This window comes from Patella vulgata, chromosome 9, assembly GCF_932274485.2.
Source record: "Patella vulgata chromosome 9, xgPatVulg1.2, whole genome shotgun sequence".
Classification (NCBI taxonomy): domain Eukaryota; kingdom Metazoa; phylum Mollusca; class Gastropoda; family Patellidae; genus Patella; species Patella vulgata.
In genome coordinates, this window is record NC_065887.2 from 35,069,993 (window position 1) to 35,097,792 (window position 27,800).

General features: G+C 32.3%; 1 protein-coding gene across 2 annotated transcripts; it reads left to right on the forward strand.

The window, feature by feature from the left end:
• Positions 1 to 22: 22 nt before the first annotated feature.
• On the forward strand, positions 23 to 27,321 carry LOC126831891 (serine/threonine-protein phosphatase 6 regulatory ankyrin repeat subunit B). 2 transcript variants are annotated; one of them, XM_050562543.2, is made up of 22 exons: positions 23 to 84; positions 1,999 to 3,834; positions 6,794 to 6,916; positions 14,204 to 14,385; positions 14,825 to 15,025; positions 15,297 to 15,400; positions 16,232 to 16,388; positions 17,829 to 17,987; positions 18,256 to 18,323; positions 19,091 to 19,211; positions 19,545 to 19,615; positions 19,800 to 19,905; positions 20,489 to 20,563; positions 20,868 to 21,090; positions 21,269 to 21,474; positions 21,906 to 22,039; positions 22,935 to 23,020; positions 23,227 to 23,335; positions 23,540 to 23,634; positions 24,139 to 24,347; positions 24,813 to 24,931; positions 25,158 to 27,321. In XM_050562543.2, exons 2-22 carry the CDS (start codon positions 2,979 to 2,981, stop codon positions 25,300 to 25,302), a joined length of 3,549 nt encoding a protein of 1,182 aa, XP_050418500.1. In that variant the 5' UTR covers positions 23 to 84; positions 1,999 to 2,978; the 3' UTR covers positions 25,303 to 27,321. The 2 variants fall into 2 exon arrangements, with proteins under 2 accessions (XP_050418500.1, XP_050418501.1); XM_050562544.2 differs by having other exon boundaries at positions 23 to 65.
• Positions 27,322 to 27,800: the final 479 nt, after the last annotated feature.

The following is a 27,800-nucleotide window of genomic DNA, read 5'->3' on the forward strand; positions in this document are numbered from 1 at the left end:
AATATAAGGTTTTCGATTATCCTGTTGATTGAATTGTAACACCCACTAATTCAACTTATAACTTGGTAAAATTTAGAAATTTTGGTAAATTACTTGGTTATCTGCTTGAAAATATTAATAATTTTCCAGGGAAAACTGTTGTCACAGACCAATAGCCAAAAACGTTCACGAAATTGTCATAAAAATAGTGTATGTGACATTCAGGATCAATTGACAAATGACAAAACTGGGTTACCTAATCCTACCATTTTTTTCGTTGTCATATGATTTCTATTTTAGTTGTTTCATAGTAGAGAGGAGAGTGAATCTATAAATGATAGATGATTAATAGATAATTGCAGGATAATAATAGATTTGTGGATATGCAGGGATGTGTTGCGCTCTCTGTGATTAATTGTGGTAGCACAATTTATCCAAACCACAATAATATATAGGCCTATCAATATTTGATAATAATATACCATTCTTCATACCAAATTGTCATTTTTAATTTAAAACCGTAACATTTTTGTCTTAAAAAGCCCCTTAAAATGCGATTTTTTGTAAGATACATGAGTTATGCCCCTTGGCTTGGATATAACATTTTGAATGGCATTTTTCACACATAAACACTACAGTTTTCAATTTAAAATGCCAATTTGGCATAAAGAATGGTATATTATCAAATATTGATAAAAATTATGATATGATTTGAAATAGAGTGGATTGGTTACAACTTCCAAACTTGCTTGGAAATCGCATTGAGTGGCCTTTGGACACAAAAAAAAAAATACTATTTTAAATTTGAAATGACAATTTGTTATAAAGAATGGTATATTATCAAATATCAATATAAATAATTGTGATATGAGTTGAAATAGTGTGGGATTTTGGTGGATTTTAGTAAATCATGCCACCCTAGCTGTGATTTGGGAATGTCCTGTCTTGTGCTGTCGAGTGTGGGAGCAGAATGCAGGACATAATTATAACCCTTAACCTAGTAATTAATGTTTTATCTAATAGCCTTACTGCAGGGCAATGGAGACTACAATTTTTAACTATTTTTTTTTTCAAATTTAGTGTGAAACATTTGGGTCATGAGAGGACAGTGCTTATTGATATTCAGATTTACACAACCTTCCTTGGCTTTTGTATAGCCCAGACTTTGGTTTTAAACATACTTTTTTTGGATAAAGCATTGGGGTCGAGAGAGGATGAACCCTATCGATAATCAGCATTCCAAAAACCTTGTAAACTTGATAAAGGTTATACAGTTTGTAATGCATTAATTTTTTTACAAAATTAGTGTGAAACATTGAAGATTGGTATTCAGTGTTCTAAGACCTTCTGTTTCAGACTACAATTTTTAATTGATTTTTTTTTTTTTAGAAATTGGGCATGAAACATTGGGGCTATGAGAAGAGAAAGAGAAACCCTGTTGATATTCAACGTTGCACAACCTTATCTTCCCCCCTTTTCTGTTTTATAAAGACCTTGTGAATGCCATAAATGCGTACTTGAGTTCTTAAAATTAAAAAGTTTTCATATCGTATCATCTTCCATGTATTTCATAGCAAAATGATTCAGTGTTTCTGTTTAGGAATATATCAGGCATACTCAAAAGTTCTGGAATTGAATTATCTCAATCTTTTAGAAGGTGTCAATCAAGTAAACATAAGAACTTCAGGCAACAACAAGGCTTGCACCAACTGAATATTACACTAGCTTGACCAATCACCATAGCAGAACTGTTTAATTATGTCATGATTCTGTCACACTAATGACACTATAGAACTTGCAGAACTTTGACAGGAATCAATTCTGTGTCAATCAATTACCGGACTGACAATTGAGCACACCTTAACATACATTCTTTCAGTGAAGTATAAATTAAAAATAATCTTTTTACATGTATGTTGTTTTTTTACTGTGTAATGTTTGACTGTGTAATGTTTGACTGCGTAATTGAATGACAGACTTTGACCAACCTATAACTAAAATGTATTTTCTGATTTTCAGATAATTGTTCCTGAAACAAAGGGTAAATTGTGTGCTGTGTAGTTGTAAATCTTAACACTAAAAGAAGACCTGGAAGTACCTAGTTGTAAGATAGGATTATTCACTATTCTTCATCACCAGAAAATGACTCCATTCCTGCAGAAAATATTTATTGATTTCCAAGCTTGTAAACATCATATATTTCAACTTTTGTAAAACATTGTTCATTCAGTGACACTTATGCTGATAAATGATCAGGCAAATTATTAAACATTTTGTGCAACATTTTCCCAGAAGTCATTTCTACCTCACTGCTGGTGCACAATTTCCACCCAGTTATCCCTTACATTCCTTTAAATTACATTCCAATAGAAAGCACTCTGAAGATAATCAGCATAATCTAAGGGGAAAATGGAGATTTAAAGAGAAGATAAATAGGACTGTAACCTTAACTTCAAATACATTAAAATCAGTTTGCAATGAAATATGAAACAGCATATCTATATGACACCGCAAGTTCATGTAGCATCATCTGTTTATTCCCTGCTCCTGCTCACATCTCCGCTATTATTAAAGTTTTACAGATCTTCAAATTAGCTCGATCTGATGACATTATTTAAGAAATTGGATCTGATTTAATTAATAGAATCTCCACATAATTTTTCTTACTTTCTTACTTTTCTTACTTTTTTATTTGAATTGTCCTGATCAAAAATAATGAAGAAACGGTGTTATTTATAAAGCTGTTGATTTGCAAGCACTGATGAATTAAATGTCGCAGAATACAAAGAGTGAGTGTCTAAACCACAAAATGTACCATGACATGTTCATATCGTCTTTGTCAAATTTTAATTTATTTTTAATATAAATGTAGTAGGTATATTTAACACAAATATTTCTGTGATAAATCTAAGTGAACAATTTAGTGAATGAAACATTTTAATGTTTTTTGAGTAATAGAACATTACTAGCTCATTCAGTCCAGTGTTTTTGATGCCGCTATGTTTTCCTATGCTCCCAACGCCTGCTTTCCATCGCCATCATTTAAGACTGACAACCCTTCCAACAAACCATTGTATAGTACTGGTATTTTTTATAGACAGAATGTTTCACAGGACGTGTCTAGAGATGCTGCATTCACCCAATCACTTAGAGTGACAAGCAGACGTGATGTGTTTGAAACCAACTCAGATTTTATAGAAACAGTTCAAGTATTACCGTCTGCTTCAGGAAGATATCAAATTTACCGCCCAGGTAGTCACACAAATGTAAACCGAAATATGACCCAGATTCGAGCAGATGGTTATAAACATAATATTTGTAATCCGGATATGCAAAATAAATATGAAAAGATATTGATAGGAGATTCAAAAAAATTGAAGTCTTCTGCCAGCACAAGCTCAATGTCAACGAAGAAAAAAATAAAATCGAAAGGGAAGATAGGTCCGACCCCGATACCAGCTAATAGAGATGATCTTGAGTGTAGTTGTAAGTTGTATCATTCGCACGTTTTTCTTGATGAAACTATCAATGCTGACATATTGAAGCTAGAGGAACAACGATTAAAGGCTGTGGAGAATTCTCGCGTTACCGAGATATATCAGGCAGAAGGTAATGAGGATCCTGGAAATATATTTTGGACTCCGGGTCTTTCATTTCATCCTTACAAAAATGGAGATGCGTTGGTAGATTTTGCTTCCTTGTGGCCAGGTAAAAATGAGCTTCGAGATCATCTACAGAATTCAGGTGTTCAGACGACAGTGTTGCGTAATGGAACTGTGTCTGATTTAGGACGCCAAGCCATTGTTTGTGGTCCCATTCACTTATTGGATTGTCTTATACAGCTTCGTCTGATCAGTAAGTATATTTCTTAACTTCTGCATCACCCTTTTTGTAGGGGGGTTAGATGGCCAAATGGTTAGCACGTGCGCGCTGTATAATAAGGCTTGTCATTGAGTCAACTGGCGTGGTTTCGAATCCCCGGTTGTACGTGACAAGAAGTAGGGTCGCCTGTCCAAACTCCTGGGTTTTCTCCGGGTCCTCCGGTTTTCTCCCACTTCTAAAGACCCCTACGAGCAAGCGAATTATTGAAATAAAATTGAACCCTATGTTAGTCCCGAAATGACCTAGTTTGTGTCGAGTGGATGTTAAACCCCATTTCTCTCTTTCTCTTACCTTTTTTGTCTATGTTACAAACACCAAAAAAATTTAGTAACATTTGTAAATTTTATAACTTTTTGAAGGCAATAATTGAGAAACTATCTATTCCAGAGAATGAGAATGTACAGTTTAAAGGCTGTGATGCTTTATTTAGCGCTATAGGCATTCCCCGAAAACTACAATATTGGGAAAGTTGAATCTCTAATGAGAATATCGGTCAGAAATGGTTTAATTACATTCAGTATTTACAAAGTTTTTATCAATTGAAATTTCAGTAATCATGCTGAGTACATATTAAGCAGTGAGAAAAAATTTGATATTTTAGCGAAAATGCAAATGGTGCATCAAGACTTTAATTTAGTAAATAATTAATGAGACATAAAATAAAAATGCATACTAAATTATCGTGTGCTAAAGACTCTTACCTGCTAGTGAATTATTGTATTAAAATTGAACCATAAGTTAGTCCCAAAATAACCTCATTTGTGTAAAGTGGATGTTGAACCCCATTTCTCTCTCTCTCTCTCTCTCTCTCTCTCTCTCTCTCTCTCTCTTTAGATGTAATGAGGTTAAAGTTTCTAATTCAACATATACACATAATTCACCAAATTGTGGGAATCAAGCTCATTGTTGTTCCCCGCCTTTTCAAGAAAGCAAGGGACTGTTTAAATGGGTTTGTCTGTCTGTCAATTTGTCTTGTCAAACTTTTAGTTACACATTTTGGTGTGGGTGTTTAATACATGTAGGTGAATGCTTGGGCTAAACATAATGAACGTTTTCTGCTCAGGTTAATTATGCAGGGCATATTTCATTGCTTGGCAGCCAATCTTTAATCACACCTCAACTATACCAATGGGGCAACCTTTATGGACTGTTCTTACAATGTAGCTGCTGGGGGGTTGGATAGCCAAATGGTTAGCGTGTGCGCATTGTATCATAAGGTCTGTCATTGATTCAACTAGTGTGGCTTCGATTTCCCAGGTTGTACGTGGCTAGAAGTATGGTCGCCTGTCTAACCTCGTGGGTTTTCTTCGGCTCCTCTGGTTTCCTCCCACTGCTAAAGACCCCTATTATTGAAATAAAATTGAACCATATGTTAGTCCCAAAATGACCTAGTTTGTATCGAGTGGACGTCAAACCCCATTTCTCTCTCTATATAGCTGCTGTTTGCATATGATTCATTGTCTGGCAACCTATAATTTCTCAGATTAATGTGCTTGAAAATAATGCTAAAATTAACACCAGATGTCCCCCTTTACATGGCATGGCATCCCCATCCCATTTGATACTTGAAGCCTTCAATGAGGCTACATTATATTTCTTAATAAAGTTTGATAAACTGAAATATGACACTCCACTATTAATAGTAATTTATCTCAGCATGTTATTTTCTCATTGAAGAATATAGATAAGACAAACAGTGTGTGTACATATGTTGGTTGAAATTAGGGATCAAGCTAGGTTCATTTATTTATAACTGTCACTGATGATAAACCTGTGAATTTCAGGTTCAAATCGAGACTCTGGTTTAGATTCTATTGTATTTCCCAGGTGGAAATTAAATTATCAAAATTCAGAGTCACTCATCAATTATTTATGGTAGCCCGGCTTGTCATTGGAACCTTGTTTTTTAAAGCTGATTTTATTCCAACTTGCTGGTATTGTTTGACTAGGATTAGCCCAATCAACATGCATCTTATTTGCGGATTGTCATTGAAAGACTTGTGAGAATGCATTGTCCCCTCCTTTAAGTCAGCCTTCTTCCTTTAAGAAGCAGAGTGCCCACTACTAGGGATGAAGGGATCTTTATGTTCACTTTTAATTTCTTCTAGAACCTTTGGATTAAGAAGCAAATTCCATGATGAAGTATCTATTTTCATTCACATACATCATGTGGATTGGTCTATTATTTTATCAATAGATTATTGCTAATATTGTAAAATTGGTTTTTCATACATGCCAAAAAGATTCATTTGTTAATTATGTAAAATCTTGTTAACACTTGGGTCGTACTCCAATGGTGTGATGGTTGAGATAATAAAGTTGTATAGATACATGTAGCTCATCTAGATACATTTGCCTTTGGTGCTGGAGGAATTTAATTTTGGTTGCCAGGATTTGGGGGAGTTTTTTTTTAGCCCAAAACACTTATGTCATCACTACTATTGATAAGTAAAATAATGTAATTTTTCTACCAAAGTCCAAACCCTAGAATAGCCCTTATAATAAGAAACCAGGTTTTAAAACTAAACTTCCCAGTACAGAACATTTTAAAAAGACATAATTACAGACAGTCTTTGAAATTAACAGGATAATCTTTATGTTTCTCAAAAACCTACACAACATATTATATTGTTGAAAGATATTGAATTGATGTGACTAATCTGGAGTAGTATATCTTGTATCCCAACAAAGTATTTTTACTAATGTTTTTATTATATTTTAATTATGTTTAGAAGAAACAGAAACAAAATAAATTGTTGATGTCCAAAACAGAATTTGCTCTTCTTTTCAAACATAAAATTATCTCCCCATAAATCTTAATTAACCAGCAATTAACCATGTAATTATTATGTCCTGAATGAAAAGGTTATGTTAACAGTTAACCGGTTAACATGATATTCTTCTTTTTACTAGAATTATTTTATTTGAGCAGGGGTGGATCAACAGTTTGAAAATGGAAGCAGTATGTTACATCTGGCCTGTTTATCAAGAAATACAGAGTCTGTCTTATATCTCATCCAAACTGGTGTATCCCCTAAGATACGAGATAAACATGGTAAGTATATAATAAATATTCAGATTATTTATCTCAGTAGTTATCATGCTTGATGACCATTCAAAATTTGCATTAATTTAAGATCATTTTAAGGTTTATGTGTGATTAAAAAAATGAAATGAAATGAAATAAAATGGGGTTTATCGTCCTACTTTTCTGGAAGATCCAGGCTAATAGAGAAGAACACGTGGTGTTCTATGAGGGAATCTTTGCCCAGACAGTGGTGTTTTAGTCTACGATAATATGATAAAAGCAAGATTTACAAAGATTATTGACATGGGCTTCCATACCTATGTTAGAATCAAATATTGTGCTGATATTTGATGGTGATATTAGGAAATTGTTGTAATTGATTTTTTATTATTAACTTTTAATAACTGAATTTTCAAGATAAAAAATAAGATAATCTGTTTTTCCATTTTCAATGTAAGAATATTTAGATTTAGATTTTTAATTACCAATAATAATACATTGTCCTCTATGTTTAAGATATGATCTTATCAGTTCGAGGGCTGAATTCATTCTATAGGATACTGTGCATTCTATTTATCGGTAGATAAGCATGTCAGGAATACAAATATATTGTTATTGAAGTAGTTTACCAACAAGAAATGATAACCGATATAAATATGGTAATATATGGAGATAAGTACTGACTACTGGTCAAATAAAGAGTTTATATATCATGCTTCGAGATTTTATTTAGCTCACTGCAAACAAAATTGATGCTTTAAAATGTGATCGATTCATTCAATATTCATTTTATTCTCTAACATACAATAAAGTATAGAGTAATTACCTTGTGAATCAATGATATAGTCAAATATAAAACCCCACAAAACAACATGGTAATTAATTAGATGATACAGTAAATGATTACAATTCAAAGAAAGCAGGGGACTATTAAAATGGGTCTGTCCGTCCGTCAAACGTTTTGGGACACAGTAACTCTCCTACTAATTGAGCTAGAATCTTCAAACTTGGTGTAGGTGTTTATTAGGTCAATGCCTTGATGGAGTTCGAAGATGAGCATTTTCTGCTTAGGTTAAGCAGAGATAAGCAATTTGATTGGTTGAGGCTCTGGGACACAACAACTTTGGTTTTAATTAAGTGAGAGCGATGAAACTTGGTGTATAGTTTCATCACATCAATACCTTGACTAAGTTCATTAATGAGCATTTTCTGCTCAGGGTAAGCAGAGCAATTTGATTGGTCGAGACTTTGGAACACAATAACTCTCCTTCTAATTGAGCTAGGGTGTTCAAACTTGGTGTATTAGGTCAATGCCTTGGTGGAGTTCGAAGATGAGCATTTTCTGCTTAGGCTGAGCATTTTCTGCTTAGGCTAAGCAGAGATAAGCAATTTGATGATTGATGATTTGGGACACGATATCTTTTGTTCTAATTAAGTGAGAGTGATGAAACTTGGTGTATAGTTTCATTATATCAATACCTTGACAGTGTACGATCATGCGCATTTTCTACTACGACTAAGCAGAGATAAACAATTTGATTGGTTGAGACTTTGGAACACGATAACTTTGGTTCTAATTGAAGAAATACAGAGTACAAATTCATTATATCAATACATTGACTAAGTTTGATGATGAAAATTTTCTGCTTAGGCTAAGTAGCAATAAGCAGTTTGATTGGTCAAGACTTTGGAACACAACAACTCTGCTGTTTAAACTTGGTGTAGAGATGTTCATTAGGTGAATGTCTTGACTGAATTCAATGATTAACATTTTCTGGTCCATGTTTTGTGACAAGATAACTTTAATTCTAACTGATGGAGAGTGATGAAACTTAGTGTATAATTTCACTACCAGGTACTTCAAAACCTTGACTTAGTTCAATCGTCAACATTTTCTGCTTAGACTAAGTTTTATTGCTTCATACCTTTAAAAAAGATAAATGTGCAATTAAAATATGTGTCACTGTGTCATCTATTTATTTTGGCTTTGTGTATTATACAACTTCAAATTATCAAGGTCAGTGTATTTTTTAAGTCTGTGGTAGAGATCTTGGGCCATTTCAACTCTTCATTTGTCTTTAACCAAAGACAACATTTTGATAATAAAAGCTATTTGAATAGCTCACAATGCCTCAAAAGGAATATTTCATTAATAAATAGAACTTTATTATACTAAGATTAAAATTTTAATACTTAGTCAACATTTTTATGTACCATTCTGACAAAGTGGTGTAGACACAAGAATTCACGATATCGTACCATAAACATGAACAAAGTGGAAGTCCTGGGGTAATCAATACTATTGATAAAATAGCAGTGATATTATTATCTAGCAAAAATATTCAGTAGAATTACATAGCAGTGATTCAATTTTTAAGTTACATGCATTTTTTTTTATCTAACTGAGCAAAATCTTCAATGTACCTCTTAATTGGTCAGCAATTAATTCTTTTAATAACGCATTGTTTTAGAAGTTACATAATTTAGTTTTAGATGTTATGTAATGAGTGTGTTGTGTAATAAATTATGTTTGACATTTTTTTTGCAATAATTCATGAAGATGTGACCTTCTTTAGTTGCCAGTATTATGAAAGAGGTTAAACTCTGAGGGGTCATAAACTATGAACATAATACCAGTAAATGTAGTGTGTACATATCTAGACTGTTGTTGGTGTTCTTACAAATTGGGCTATGTACATTTGCAGACGTGTTCTATTTATATTATGAATGGTAATATAGATATGAAGAATAAGGTCTATAATTTATAGTCAAATTATTAATAATTGGGCCCTAGAGTATAGGATTTACACCACTGTAGCATATTACAACAGGATTTTCTCAAGTTCATGCACATTCAGTATATGGCAGCAGCATACGAAGATCAAATGATTTATACAATGCAGTGTTTATTTTAGGCTTATGTAGGCCTATTTTTATTTTAAAACTTTTAAATAGAAAAGTAACATGAGTTAAATGGAGTGTCAAATTTAACAAAGAGAAATTCTGTTATTGATCAATTCATATCAAAACAGATTTGTGTGATAGAAAGAATAAAGAAGAAAAAAAAGCTTACACTGTATATTGAGAGACTGGACTATATGATGTCTTATGTTAGTTAACAATAATAACTTTAGTCAAGTATTCGATGTTATAAATACAGTTCCAATTTTTATAAATATAACAGAAAACATGACAGGTAATATTTTAAATTATTCCTATTCAGTTGTTGGAAATGTAGAGATGACAAATTAACAAAAACATAAAATAATATATTTTATAGTATCTGTCTTGCTAATAATTATCATAGTTTATTTATTCTCAGCCAATGTAAAGCCAATTTACTTTAAACTGCTTACAATGCTTAGTTTACTCTGGTTTAGTAAAGATCAGATACAACTAGAACAGCTAAATTATAATTTCATTGCTTTAGAAATGTTAGGTCATTTAACTTTGATTAAAGGACAATATTGATGTCAGTCATTATCTCATATGTGATAGAACTCATTAAACACGTTCCAGATATAATTTTAACACAGAGATCATTGCTACGATAGATGGATATCGCGTAGTGAAGGTTTCTACAAAAGGAAGTGACGAACACAAAAGGGAAACACGAGTTATCCTTCTATACTCTTCAAAAAATGTAGGGGATATTCAGAATGCACTGCTGTTTTTATTAGAGATAACCAGTGTATGTTAATAACAAGCCAATTGCCTACACATGAACATAAACAGTTCATATGAGTGACTTATCTGACGGCCCCATTTCACACACAAAGAGATACACTGTCAAAAGTGAAAATGGACGTTTTTGATTTTTGTCTTAATAATGAGTAATTGCTCCACCAATCCTCATACATTCAGCAATTCATCGTGGCATGCTCCTAATCAACCGTCCAATCACGATTTGTGTCAATCTGACCCACTCCTCTTGCAGTGCCACGGCCAATTCTTGCAGTGTTGCGGGTTGACGTTGACATCGACGAACACGTCTCCCGATTATGTCCCAGACATGCTCTATAGGGGAAAGGTCAGAACTCATGGCTGGTCAAGGCATATGGACAATATGGTGATGCTGGAGGTAGTCATTCACGACACGAGCGCAGTGGGAACGGGCATTATCATCTTGAAAGATGAAACGTCGACCTGCACGTTCAGCAAAGGGCAGAACTATTAGTGCCAGGATGTGGTCACAGTAGTAAACACCAGTGCCCCTTGCTTGAACAATATGCAAATTCGTTCTGCCAGTCATGGTGATACCTCTCCACACCATAACAGACCGATGCCCGAATCTGTCATGCTGTCTGACGTTAACGTTAGAATGACGCTCATTTATACGCCTCCAAACACAAGCGCGCCTATCAGTGAAATTCAAACATGGATAGGATAAACCAGCACGCGGCAGTTTTCATCAACCCTTCCTTGAAGTGTCAAATTTGACAATGAATCCCTCCCATGTGTATGGCGCTATTGCGTGTCGCAAGTGCAGCTCAGTGGGTTCTGTTGGGGCGACAAGTTCTTCATCTGTGAACATACTCTCAAAGCATGTCAATTAAGTGTCCATGACTATTTATCATATCACAACCTGATAACAATACATACATACAATTTTTGCACGGTGAAAATATAAAGGACAGCAGGAGGTTGCGTGCATGTAGCATCACATGGTCTGTCATTGAATCAAGTGATGTGGTTTTGATTCCCTGCTTGTACATGAACGTAGGATCACCTGTCCAACCTCATGGGTTTGCTCTGGATCCTCCGGTTTCCTCCATAGCTAAAATCCCTATGCGTAAGTGAATTATTGAAATAAAATTGAACCATATGTTTGTCACGAAATGACCCAGCTTGTGTTAAGTGGACTTACCCCATTTCTCTCTATATATGTATATGTGAACATTATTGTATATTTTGCTAATACTGTAATAGAGTATTAGTTACCAAGACATGCGTCAGAAACGTTAAGTTACCATCAGATGTCTTGGTGACCTACATGTAGTCTATGTCAATGAGCTACATAACTGATTATGTTATTCAGTTTAATTGGTTAAAGATGCATTATGACATTATGAATAGAATGCAAGAAATGTTTTGATAAAATATGAAAAATCCCATTTATTGCTAGTTATTTTTGCTACACTTTAGGTGTTTTGTTTTTTTTGACCTTTAGATCTGTGCTGATGTTAGGTGTTGATGGGTATAGCACCCACCAAGTATATGAGGACAGGTTTTTCAATTTGTGTTTTTAACAATTCAGACATGTATTTTACAAACACAAGGAGTTAAATATTTTCTCTTAGTTTTACAAAACAAGTACAAACCACAAAAACAAACGTATTGGTGGAAATATTTTTTATAAACATACAGTCGTCAAAGAATATGACGTTAGCACTAGGTTTACATGTTACTTCATTTCCATTTAATTGTGTTTGCAGGCACATCTGTAGCCAGAAATAATAAATATCAACAGTTTGAGGGCCGAGAATGTAAAACTAAAAGCCTGCTAACCTCAATTCGGTCATTTTCACATTGCATGAAAAGCTGACGATCGCATCTTTTCATCCACATAAAAAAATTACCTCTGGTGAAATTAGTTTGTCATATGTGGTGATGCTAGTATTCAATGGTCTTGGTAAAATGGCTTCAAATGGAAAGGAGAACCACAACTTAATGGAAATGTTTTTTAATTCAACGTTTTCTGTCAATGTTCTTGACACTGGCTGTTTTTCAAATGCAGTAATCTTAAAGATCAAAAATACAACGATTTATATTCCATTAAAACATTTGCATGCCAGAATTTTCATTAATTCAGTTGATTCTCAACATTGACGGAAATAATGTTGCTATCCTCGATAAATTGACAGAAAGTATTTAGCAACTTTAATATTTAATGTGAGTGGTTATAAAACAAAAATACTTCCTTTGACAACCAGCTTATTTGTAGACATAAAAACGCTATTCATTAAATATTAACAAATACTTTCTCTAAATAGAACAGATTTCAAGAAATTTTGTGACTTGATGTTGCGGATTTTCATTAAATTTTGTCCAATAAATGTTCAAAGAAATGGATGACAGGTAAATATAAATAAAATAAAACCAAGTACGAACAATCCAAACCATTAGACAAAATTCGAAGTCCTAAAAAAACGGTATAGGCAAAATAGTGTAATAAGGCAAAATAGTGTAATCAGCAAATGGACTGTTCACCGTGTACAAAATACACGACAAACAGTGGTAACAGGTGTCCGAAAGAGTAAGCTTACCCTGCCTGGCGCCACACCCGCCATAGCTGCATCCAAACTATTCGGCGAAATCTCGGTAAAATAGCGTGATTGGCCAATGAACTATTGGTATGCAAAATGCAAGTGATGAACAGTGTTAACGATGTAGTAGACAGACATTATCAGGGAGATAATATACGCGTCAATTAAATATATGCATTTTCACACTGAAGATGTCTAATATAATATTTAGATAAAGAGCTGACAGTTCTCAATATATTGGCTTAAAGATAGATAATAAAAAATATTGAGAATTTCAGTTAAATTACTTTATTCCGAGTGAAGCTAAGAACATTGGATGTTTCTGTATTGCTTAGTCTCAATTTTCATGGCTACCAATATTACGATAATAAAAAAAAATTCCTGGTTATCCGTTTCTAAATTGAATTATTAAATGGCGATCGTGTTTTAATCCATCTAAACCACGACCATTTCATGGTCTAGAGAATTGATTATGGGCTTGTCAGTGAATACATGTCTAGTTAATAATTTATATACCATTGAGGCCAAAAGAAAGACCTCAGTTGAAATTCCAATAATCATAAACAGAACTACTGCTGTCTGGGCTAAAACCCACCTTGTATTACACATATTATATAACTTAAGTTAGTCTCAAAATGAGTGAAATTTTTGAAAATAAATCCCATTCCATCCAGTATGTTTCCAATGTGTCACTATCTACACATGTTCAGTGCTGTACACTTATACAGCTTTAGGTTCTATCTGAAATAAACACACTCTGTAGCCCTAGCAAACATACTCAGTCAAGCATACTCTGTAGTGTCATCAAACACAATCTGTAGCCCAAATACACTTGATCTGTATTGCAATAAAACAATTTGTGGCCATGTCAAATATACAAAAACAAACTTCTCTGAGTTCAATATTACACAGTCTGTAGCTATCAAACATTCTTTCTGTAGCACTGTCAAACATTCTCTGTAGCATACTCTGTAGCCTGTCAGACACATGCCCTTCATATGAATATTTTGTCAGATATAGTGAGGTTTTTTGAAAACTTTTTTTTAAGGTTGTACAGCTGATCAGGTCACATATTGTCCAAAGATAAAACGTCTTTTACCACCAAAATATCATCGTGATACCAACATCACAAATAGAACGTTACTAGACCCCAGTCGACAAGATAAAGACATCATCTTTTCTCTTGCTAAAAATCCTAAAAACTTTGATGATATTCAGAAGAGATTACAAGTAAGCTCATCAATTCTATATTAATTAGAGATTAATTAGCTTGCTTCCCCTTTTTATACATCCACTTTTAAATATTGTTGTGTATTTTTGTCACACCTATTAGTCCATCAGTGCATCCATCCGTCTTTCAGCTAAAGGCTAAAGTTATCATCTAATTGACTTGAAATTAATGCACCAGGCTTGGAGCAGTTGAACCCAATGGGTCCATAATTTTTCAATATTTCGGTATTTAGGTTTCTTTAGGTAATTACTGTTGATTTTTCAGTATTTAGTGATTTTTCAATATCTTTTGAGATTGAGACAGGGGACATAAGCCTCACTGATGATTTTATCTAAAAGTGATTTTTTGTCTAATTCTAAAGGTTGTTAATACTTAAAAATCTGGATATTTATTCATTGTGAAATTTGATATTTTGATGTGGTTTATTTTTTTCTTCAGACGTTTGATTTTAATGTAAATACAGAATGTGATAGTAATGGGGATTTTCTACTACATATAGCCTGTAATGAAGGATTATGTCAATTACCATTAATAATGGCATTAGTTAAAATACAACATGCTGATATAGAATTATGTAATGCCGATGGTATGACACCACTCATGTTAACAGCTACAGCTGGAAATAGTGTTCTCTGTGATGTAAGTTAACATTATCATATTTTTATCTATTCTACAGTCTTTTTGTATATAAAGGTTGAGGAATCCATGGGCAACTATAATAAAGTTGTATATAAAGGAGGAGTAATGTTGTTATAAAGAATGAGTAATCTATGGGCAACTGTAATGAAACTTTATAGAAAGGAGCCATTCCAGATTTATTATAGTAAAAAAAGCTGTGGTGGTAGTGTTTAGAACACTATATCTATATATGGTACTATATATAATGTAATAATGTAGTTTTTTTTTCTAGGTGTTAATGTGTCTGTTTGGTGCCAATCCTAATAAATCTAATCCTCATAATGGTAGATATGCTTTACATTATGCTGTTGAGGGTAATCATAGAAAAAGTGTAGAGTAAGTAATACTTCTGTAATTACCATGACTTGTCAATTTTTTAAATATTCTTTTCAAAACACCTTAATTCATACTGTTTCCATGGTCTCCCCATAATTGTTGTTATGGGATAAAGTTGCTATCAGTAGGATGTTGTATTAAAACAGTGACCCTAACAAACCCTCACATAATCAATACCGTAGGCCACAAAATTAAAGATTTTTATACACTCACATTGAAATGTGGTTGTATATTGTCCTCATCCCTGTCTCTCTGTCCAGTCGGTCCACTTGCACAATTGCTTGTGGATGAGCTAGAGGCTAAAGTTGTCATCTGATTGACTTGAAATTCATACACCGTGTTTATGGTCACAAAACCAATTGATTTTCAGTGATTTCTAATAATTACTGCCAGAGTTATGCCCTTGATATTTTCGAACAATCTTGTAGATACTCATTATTATAAATTTATTTTTTCGAGTGCCTTTATTTTTACACACCTAGTGGTTAGAGTTGTTTTCCGATTGACTTGAAATTAATACACAGTTTTTATGTTATATAAAGCCTATTGATTTTCAATGATTTCCAATAACTCAAACAGCTAAATCTATCACTGTTACTGGTAGGCTAGATGTTTTTTTATAATAAATGTTTGCATCTGGAAGAACTAGAAGCCCATCAAATGTTAATTATTTCTAATAAATACTTTATGGGTTGTTACTCTTAATCAGTTTTGAGTATCTTTTTAATTACTTACAATAAATATGTAACAACCCTTGTTGACTGCTCGGACGACTTACCTGCTTTGGATGTATGTTTTCGTTGCTTGGCAGCCTATCTTTGCTTATTTCAGGTGTTTGATACGTCGTGGTGCAGATGTTAATGTTGAAGATCATGAAGGGCGTAGACCAGATGATGTCCCTGCATGCATTGGTCCTGATGATTCTTGTGAAATAATAAAATATAACAGAAAGAAAAGACTGGATAATTTAAGTCAGAGTGTAAAAGAGGTCTGTTACCCATTGTAATATGCTTGGGGAGGGGATCTTACATTTTGATTGGTCAATTAGAGACACTGTCGATTGAATAATAACACCCCTCTGTTTCAGCAAGGCGATTAACTACGTATAAATATTACAGTGTACTTTTTTCATTTTTGTACTCAATGATCTTCCTCAACTCAAAATTCTTTATTGACAAATATCTTCAAGAATTTTTGCACAAATGACGATCACACCGCAATAAGACTAATTTCCTATTCTTTTTAAAAATATTTTATTGGAGATATCTGAATAACATTATCTTTCATAATTTATTTACCAGTGACTTGAACTCAAGCATTTTTATACGCCAACATGGAAATGTGGTCGTATATTTCCGTCGCCCCCATCTGTCGTCCACAATTTCTTGTGAACACTCTACAGCCTACATTTATCATCTGATTGTTTTGAAATTGATATATGTTGTTTACTTTAGTGAGATGAAGAAGCCTATTTAATTTCAATAATTTTCGTTAATTTCTTCTGGAGTTATGGCCCGTGTTTCACTTTGTTGAACCTTGTGAACGCTCTAACAACAAAAGTTATCATCCGATCTGTATGGAATTTATATGCATCATTTAAATTAGTGACACGAAGAAGCCTATAGATTTAAATTTGTGAAATGAAGAATCCTATTGAATTTCAACAATTTCTGTAAATTACTTCCAGAGTTAAGGCACTTGTTTCAGTTTGTAGAACCGTGTGAACCCTCAAACGACGAAAATTTTAATCTGATCTGTATGAAATTGTCTTGTAAATAAATGCCCCCAATTATCTACAAAAGAATAAATGTGTGACAGCCCTTGTCGACCGCTCGGATGATTAAGTTGCTGTGGCCATATGTTTCGTTGCCTGGCATCCAACCACTTAGGAATGTGTATTCGCGATCGTCGCAGCAATGCTCTGGTTATTGAAGAAGGAATCCCAGCTCGATTTGAACTTTACACAATAAAATAAGTTCTTTTAAAACCCTAAATAATAATGTCTATTGCTGAATAACACCCCTCTAAATATGAAAAAGAAAGTGTGTGTCTCCTAAATATATCATGTAGTCTTGATTAAGGTTTGAATGGTGTTAAACACAGGTTCCTCCTTTATTTCATACGGTCTGGATTAAGAATTGAAATGGATTTGGCAGGTTTCCTCTTACATTTCATGAAAAACTATTTCAAATGATGTACCAGGTAATCAAGAATTTTTGAAAATTTAATCATATTTAATCTTTTTTGAGCTGACTAAGGATCTGTATTTTTGTGATCAGTTTGTGGGAATCACACTAACTGTATAGGAATTATATATAATTAGCTGTTACTAAGGGGTAACAAAAAGAGTATACTTTGTTCAGATTTCCCAATAGATTCAAACTATTTTACAGGCTATTCACCAGATGATTGTTATTTATAATTACAGGGTACCATAGAATCATCAGATATATTGATTACAGATTTATATACTGTAGATAATGATAATAATACACTAATAATGGCAGCAGCAGTAGCCAATCAAGTGGAAACAATGAGTCGTCTTTTAGCTGTAAATAAAACGACTATAAATGCTCAACATTGTCAAGTAAGTGTATAATAACTGTCATGTTAATACTGATTAATACAGCTACTGTCATTTACTACAGCAACTGAAATTCTTTTGTTTTCAAAGTCTTAATTATGCCTTACCTGAAAGTGTGTTGTGTTCAAGTGTTAAACAGACTTTTCCATCCTTCTATATACTTTAGATTTCATTTGTATTAAACATTTACATTTAAATCTTAGTTTATTGTTCTCTGAACTGATATAACCCATTCTTGGAGTCAGTTTCCGTTTTTTTTTTATTTGAATAGACTGGTATGACAGCTTTAGCTATTGCGGCACAGAATGGTTATAGATCATGTTGTCAACTACTGTTATTGTAAGTGAGATGATTCTTTTGTTTAATGTGCTACTTTCATTAATAGAATATTCTGCCAATTATAGAACTAATTTAATACTTAACATATTTTATATAGTTTCTTTGTATATTTATTTATTCAGGTTGACATTTGTCAAACCAATATTTTTCATTTTATACCATTATAGATCAACATTTCAATTCTTATGTTTATATTCAATGATAAAACGCCATTTCAGGTCTAGCATTTATTTTTGAAACTCAACTTGCTATCTTCTATATACTTGTTACTCTCTTAAAGATACATTATGGGAGATTAGATAACGAGTTGGCAGTTCTCACTATAATAGTTAAAAACTAGATAATGTAAAGGCAATTTGCTGAAAATTTCAGTCAAATTGATCCACTATAAACCGTGAAATAAGCGATCGAAAGTTCCGCATAGCCTCTGTCATCATTACTAAAGTCGGTACGACAAAAATCATAGTCTTGATTATCCATTTAATCGTTAAATCGAGAAGAAAAGTTATGCAGCCAATCGGATCATAATCCAACAATTATCGCAGGCTAGCGTTGACATCGAGAGTTGATTATGGTCTGGATACGTTAATTAATGTCTAATTAATAGTTTATACAACATTTCAGGCCTAAAGAAAGACCTACAATAGGCAGATTCAGCTCTTGCATAATGTATGTTTAAACAGACCAGATCATTCAAGATGACATCATATCTTCATTTATTGAAATTGGTTAATGAAATTATTTGAGAATTATTTATTATATTTTAGACAAGGTGCTAATCCTGCTATAAGTGATATGAAGGGTCATCTGCCCCTACACTATGCTGTCTTCAATAATCATGAACCAATAGTTGATCTATTTTTTGATTTCTTCCCTGTAGCTTATACAGTAAGTATTCATATTTCATTCCAATCATTCTCTATGACAAAAATCTAAAGATATACATTTAAACTTCATTCTCCAAAACATTACCAATTATAGATAATATGTGGCAATTTTCTGGCTGTCGCTCCCACTAACATCCAAGTACTGACCTAAAGTTATATTTTATAAGCTTTTGTTGAACCACTAAAAAATTTAAATGCCTATATCGCAGCAATGGCTTTGAAGTTTTGTACATCCCAGTTGCGAAATCACGTCAAATGGATAATTATTTATCAATCAATACATGAAAACCTCCATAGCACTAATTCATCTTTAACTTGTGTAATTTTTTTGCAGGGATTACATAAAGCTTTAAGAATGTCAAAAAAGTCATCTATACATGTCAAATTAAAAGCTGCTTATGACAAGTAAGTCTGTTTTCTTGATGAATGACTGAATGTGTCACCGATTGTATAACCACATATGGCTAATATCAGTTGCCTGCAGTTAGTCTTGCCTGTGAAATGAGAAAAAAAAAAATAAATTTGAGCTTTTAAAATTAAATAGTAGTGTCAATATTTTTTATTTAAAATTATGATATGTATTTAACAGGCGACAAGATGAAATAGTGACACCAACATTGCTATCATGTGCTTTCAATGGTGATGCTGAAGAGTTGTTTGTTTTATTAGATGAAGGTGACTGTATTAATCCCAAGGTACTTTTATTATCATTATCTTTATTTATAGTATAAACTTTACCTCCATAAATACTCAAAGTGTCACATACAGTTTTTGTGTTATTTTGTGTGAAAATTTAGATTTCATTTTTTCTGAAAAAGCATGTCGTATTTAATTATTCTAATTGCTGATTATCAACTTATTTTATAATCTAATTGCTGATTATCAACTGTTTTCATAATCTAATTACTGATTATCATCTGTTCTCATCATCTAATTATGAATGATAATCTGTTCTCATCATCTAATTATGGATGATCAACTGTTCTCATCATCTAATTATGGATGATCATCTGTTCTCATCAACTAATTACAGATGATCAACTGTTCTCATCTAATTACGGATGATCAACTGTTCTCATCATCTAATTATGGATAATCATCTATCCTCATCTTCAAATCACGGATGATCAACTGTTCTCATCATCTAATTACTTATTATCAACACTTGAATTGAAGGTAGTCATGATAACTTCTTCTGGGGGTTTGTGTTACAGACAAGAGTTGTATATTGAAATGGTATTAACATTTCATAATATTTTATACAATTTTAAATTGTAGACTGGCACTGGAAATTGGCCAATGTATTTAGCCGTTGAAAATGGACATTTAGATGTACTGAAACTTTTACTTGAGGTAATTCTATTCACTAGCAAGTAACATTCTCTCTTTCATCTTAAAATGACATTATCACTCTCAAACACTGGTTTACGTATTGAAAACAATTAAATAATTTGCATGAATTGTCTGATTTATCTCAAATATTGCATACAGTGTAATTTGAACTTCCACTGATATAATTATTTAGTCAAATCACATTAAGTCGAATAGCCCTAATACCTCTTTAATCTTTCTAAACTGAAAAAAATAAAATAAGAGTTATGTCTTTGCGTGTATATTTTCATTCGTAGTAATGATATTGGTTGTTTTTTTTAAATAGAAAGGAGGAGATATCAGAAAACGTCATGGTGTTACAGGGGCCACAGTGTTACATGTAGCAGCTAGAATGGGACATTATCATATAATGGAACATCTAGTTAATTTCTGTAAAACTAACAACTCAGAAGACATAACATCATATCATGGTGGTACGAGAAAGAAAGTAGATATTAACTCAGTTGATTCAGAAAATAAAACAGCTCTACAAGTTGCCGCTGAGAAAGGTAGGTCACATATTGTACTCCATAGTCCTGAATAAATGCATGTCGATTTTTAATTGAAAGCCTTCATTGTAAAAAGGCCAATACAGATCAACCATTGGGTCGTTATATTTTTGTTTTCATGAGAGTGTCATTAGAGAAATGAAGATCTGAGTAATTATGAGTATTTATGTTTATACAGGTTTTAGTAAGATGGTACAACTGTTGTTAAATTATGGGGCTACAACAGCATTATTAGATAATCAGGGTTTGTTGTTTACATGTTGTGAATATGAGGGTGTAAGAATGTTAATTGAATCGCATCGTGAACAACATACTAAACATGTGATGAGGCTCATATCAGATAAATCAAAAAAAGCACCAAGTTTACTACAGAAAGTTTGGCTAGTAAGTAGTTATAATATTATCTATATACTGCTATTAGTAGAGAAACCCCTTGTTTTGTCATAGAGATCTATGAGAATAGTTCTTTTACTGCTAATTTTTTTAACCATAAGTTTGAAAATATCAAATTTTCTTGAGAAACCATTTGTGATTTTTTCATTAATTCATAAATGAAAATTACATTACAGCCATAGAGATTAATAATATATTAGAATATTTATTTATGGGTTACGTAATTATATTGCAGATATGAACGAAATTTCTATTCATATTAAAGCATTTTTCTACACAAACCACTCTCATTTATTCTGACATTTATTATTATAGCAAAAACAACAATCTATCCTGGTTTGTAAGTCATATAGCTGTCACCCAATCATGTGATTTCAATATGATCTAGTAAATATATATATATATACCTCTTATGTTTACAGCCAAGATTTGACCACAATCTACGAACTAAGCAAGGTGACACACCGTTAATGGTGGCCTGTCATCATGGCCGTCTTCAGATGGTTAAGATATTACTAGATTCTGCTATTTATTCTAATATGCCTGCAGATGACAGGTAGATTTATATAAATATTGAAACTGAAATGTACACAGACATTAGAACGTATTAGTTCTATTTCAGTCGGTAAAAATAGTGATCAATTTGCAACGAATAGAATATACAGTTATATCAGGAATGGTCCAATGGGATTGCATGCAAAATCTGAGACATTTTTGCCAATCTATTGCTGAAGTCATGATATTTTAGGATTATGTATGAGTCGTACACATTGTTTACTGTCAAATATATGTGTAGATTTTTGGGAATGACATACTTCTGTTTTTCAATAGTTTGAATCTTTGATGATAGAAATTGCCCTAACTATTGACTTATAAATCTGTCTTTTAAAATAACTGAATAATCAACCACCCACCACTAGACTAAATTAAAGAAGTTTGTGCCAGAAAATTTAATTTAATTAAATTACATCTTCTAAATGACATTCAAAACTTCAATTGTTAAAAATGATCTATGTCAGAGCTAAATCTTCCCATTTCAGGTCTTTGTTTTGGCGTCAAATGTTATATAAACTATTATTTAGATATTTATTAAGCCTATAATCGAGATTTAAATGGATTTGAACACCTGCAACAATTGAAAATTTAACGATGAAATAGATAATTGAGACTTAGTCTTAATTGTCAAGTACTGTTGCTACAATATTAAACAACTGATGCTACATGGATTAAATTGATTTGAATGACATATTCATTTTTTTCATTATCTATTTTTTAACTATTTAATAATGCATCTTTAAGCAGTGTTACTTGTCGCTTGATTTAGACTTGATCCTTCATAGAAATTTACTTATAATTGTTCTGACCATATGCATCTAAAACCAGAGATTTTAGAGTACTTGGTTCCCCCTCCAACAGAAGATGTTGTAACGATATAATTTATTGTTTTACAGTGGGGATGATTCAGATGCTGATTCGGGTGTGTTAGATCATACCTGGGCTTTTAAACGAAACAATAAGATATTTAAATCTGATGATGGTAAGTTATAACTTGTGTAGAAAATTTAAGAGTAAAACAGTGTAGAACAAACATATATTATTATCACTCTTAGGTTTAATATTGTGAGTAATGTGACGTCCGTGCTGGTTCATAAGTAATGTTATGACACAATATTCCAATTGAAGTGTCAACCAGTTGCTCAGCTTAGAATACTTTCACCTTTAAATTGTCCTCTTTAATTTTAGGTGAAAATGTATCTCTAGTAAGTGGTAATTTTAACCAATCAACAGAAGTAAATATAGGAGGTGCTGATCTACAACATAGTGGTGATATATCACCATCTTTAGATGATATGTAAGTTAAAAGATGACAACTTGTAAAAATACTTATTAATTTTAAGAGCATGTGCAATATGACATTCTGTAGCAAGAACAGTAGACATCTTTTCATTTAAAATATTTAATTGGTTTCTGGACAAATTTATTAAACTTATAAACATGTAGTTATTTTCTTTTTATGTGTAGTATTTTAGTAAAGGATATTTCTATCTCTACATAGGTCTGAAATAAAAGTACAAGAAACTACAAATGATAAAACACTAAGAGTATTATTACAAGATGTACAAAAACCTAAAGGCCTTCAAATATTTCATGGTAAGTATCTTCAATATCTATTCAAATCTCTCAACAGAGGGTAAATTAAAGAATTTCCAGCCATTACATATTTGTATACTATTCTGTATTAAAATGGTTTCAACCATTCACAAACTGAAGTGCAAATCTTTTGGCCATTAATTAACACAGAGGAACTGCCAGTCACTGTCAATAAATAAGCTAGCACCGCTTTCTCTGAGCATAAGCTATAATAGCCTTCGATCCAACGACTTCACCTAGTCATATGTTAATGTATAGCATTAAGACAAGCTATCACCACACGTCCTTCTGGTTTGTTCACATACAACAACTGACAATTCACATCATAGCATCACAAGTGGTGTGTTTATTTGATAATTAACATCGAAACAATTTCCTGTTAAGTTGATGCTTGGGTGAAACAGTTTTTATTAATAACCATGTTTCCTATCACTTCATTAAATACTCTTCTAACTTCACTTTCTGTAGCGCTTTTACATTTTGGAATATTTCGTTATTTTTCAGATTCTTTGATAAGTCATGTTTGTGCTGTGAATCTGTTTAATGGTAATAACGCCTTACATTACACAATACAAGGGGGAGATAATTTACCTATTATAAAGAACTTGTTAGCAGCAGACATTTCATGTTTAAACGTTCAAAATGATGATGGATTAAGTCCCTTACATTTAGCTTGTAAGATGGGAAGACGTAAATCTGTTGAAGTACTCTTGGTGAGTTTGGTTTTACAGATGACTTATTATGTGGCCATATATTTTGTTTTATTGTGTACCTTTACCAGCATAGCTTTTAACTTCTAACTTAACTTCTAACAGGAGTATTTTTTTCTGGACCAGCACCTGTTTAACGAAGCAGCGTATGTAATTAAAGATGCATTATGCAAGAGCTAAATCTGCCTATTATACTGTCTGCATTGTATTTTCACACGCCCACATGGAAATGTAGTTGTATATTGCCCTCTACAGGGTACATTTATTATCTGATTTTTTTAAAATATGTATATTATATGTTGTTTATGTTAGTGAGACAAAGAAGCATATTTAATTTCAACATTTCCATTAATTACTTCTAGTTGTATCATTTGGTTGTATTTTTTTGTACAGTTCTCCTGCATTGTTCGTTATATTTACAGTGGATGTATATATTTATAGCTACATTTACAATATTATATATTTAAGGCATACGAAGGAAATGATTTAAACACAAGAACATTACAAGGATTACTACCAGAAGAAATGACAACTAACAAAACAATAATAAAACTTATACAGAAAGCAAGACTTAATCAAACAGGCCAGTAAGTGAATTATTGTTTTAAATCACTGATAACAGACTCCTTTATTTGATAAATTAGATAAAATAGTTGAGACAACCAGTTATCCCTGTGTGCAGTTACTAGTTTCGTTCATATTGAACCCTTCAGACTGATTATACTTAATTACTGAGGTTCTATTGATTTTTGATTTAAATTTAGACTATTGATTTCAAGTAAAGATTCATCCCATGTATTATAATAATTTCAGAATGAAACCACAAGCCCCACCAGAAGTAGAAAGTCCATCTGCATCCAAATCTCCTAGTGTTGTTGGTTCATTAGTTAATTTTGATAAACTACACAATAAGTATGAAGCTTTAAAAAAAGAAGTGAAGACGACAGATAAAACGTAGAATTATAACTTCTGAATTTCTGATGTATTATATCATTGTGTCAAAATATATGATATATGTATATAAAACAGTAAACCATCTGTGCATATTGTGTATATATATACCGGTAAACAATTCGTTTAGTTTTTATACTGCAGGCTATATTGATTTAACTTATTTAGTTGAGCACTGTGAGAAAGAGACTGTGATTTAAACTTGTGACATTGTTATATGTAATGAAATGGAGAGGCTGGTAGTTATATTGTATTATACATGTAGCCATGCATTTTATACCAATACTCAATTTTAATTATTATTTTGCTCAGTTAGTAATTTACTAATAATTGAAACTTTCTAGCCTAAATTGAATCTGCTTGAAGCCAACAATGGCTGGTTCATTTTTATACGATCATAGGCGTATATTACCGTCGCCTCCGTCTATCAGTCGTCCACGATTTCTTGTGGACACTCTACGGACTACATTTATTATCTGATCATTTTGAAATTTATATGTGTTGTTTACGATAGTGAGACGAAGAAGCCTATTTAATATCAACATTTTCTGTTCATTACCTTTAGAGTTATGGTCCATGTTTCACTTTGTTGACTCATGTGAACGCTCTATGGGCAAATGTTATCATCCGATCTGTATGAAATTTGTATGCATTATTTAGATTAGTAGAACGAAGAAGTCTATGGAATTTCAGTTGATTACTTTGATCTGTATGAAATTAATATTAGTGTCTTGTAAAAGCTCCCATTACTTACAAAGGAATAAATATGCGACAACCCTTGTCGACTGCTCGAACGATTTTGCAAGTGGCAACCTATCTTTAACTATCTGGGTTTAATCAAAAAAATCCCCAGGTTATCAAATTCCCCTCCCCTCTGCTCATGGTGTAGGAGGTGCTAGCAATCTTTTGAAGCTTTCTACTTCTTAAATGTTGATATTTTTTTTTATTATGTTTAGTCTTTCATGTATATATGTATCATACCGTAGGTTAGCGGGCAAAAATAGACATGTGCTCAGAATGCATTTTACCTCAATAATAACCAAACGTACACTTTGTGATGTCGAAAATTGTTTTGAAAATATTTGAAGCTTTAATTTTAACATAATTCTGTTTATCACAAACTATTACAGAAAAAATGATATTTTAAGCTATTTAAGAAATTGTTTACTGTATAGTTAACCATAAAAGAAATTGTATATATTCAGTAAACTGTGTATATTCAGTATAGTAAATTATATATGAGTATAGTAAATTGTATAATATAATCAGTATAGTAAACTGTATAATATATTCAATGTAGTCAACTGTATATATTCAGTATATTTAAACAAATTTAAAGAAATTGTAAATATTTTGTATAATTAATTATTTAAGAAAATATATCAAAGGAAAGTATAATAACCTAATACATAATGACAAGGCCAATGTAACTCTATTCTTTATAGTTTTAGAGACTATTTGATTGTTAAAGTAATATATAAATTGTTAAATATTATATACTGGTTAGGTACATGAAATTAAAAAGGTTTTAAGTGGAATTTATAGAAACTGAACACTGTTTTAAACAATCCCAGTCTGTAAGTGACAGGTAAATTCAATTTATTGAACTTTTCCACTTATTGGAATATCAAAATCTAATTTATTATATTTGTTGAATGTGCAATAACAGTTGTATAATTGTAATCGTGTAGGCCTACTTGTTGCTTTCTTAGGGCATTTCTGCTGTATTTTCAAGCAAATTATTCTGTGGGTACAGCATAAAGTGACTAATTATAACAGCAGAAAGCCAGGTATCTACCTGTCAGGTGATGCTGACATGCAAGGGAAGTTTACACATTTATTAGTTGGGACAAGAACCAAGGCATGCACCTAAAAAAAAAAGTCTCAACAGGTAGCCTACTTATTTTTTTTTTATTCTGTTTGTGTCTCAATAAATATTTTAGATTTATCTTGCATTACAATTACAAGGTTCATGAATGTTTCATATTTTCCTTGAATTATGAAAAAATAAAAATCCAATAAGCTATATTCTGCTGGTGTTATTTTCTCAAGAATATAAAAGTAGAACAAAAATTTTAAGCTGTGAACTTCTCTTGGTGTCAGCCACAACTTCTTATAAATGGAGTGGTGTTTTTATGGAAATACAGCATCTTTTCTGAGCAACGATCCTTCCTGAACAACACAAACAAGCCAACATTGAGGATGATGTCCCCTCATTAATTACTCATCGTTTTGTAAAGCATCAAGCAATCAAATTGCTTACCACTCACTCGGAATCAAAGTTATTGTGTCCAAAAGCAATAAATCAAATTGCTTATCTCTGCTTAGCCGAAGCAAAAAATGCTCATCATGAAATCCGGTCCAGGCATTTGCCTATTCCAAGTTTGAAGATTCTACCTCAGAGTCAGAGAGATAAATGGGATTTAACGTCCACTCGACACAAACTATTTCATTTCTGGGCTAATTTACTTCAATAATTTGCTTGCTTGTAGCAGTGGGAGGACC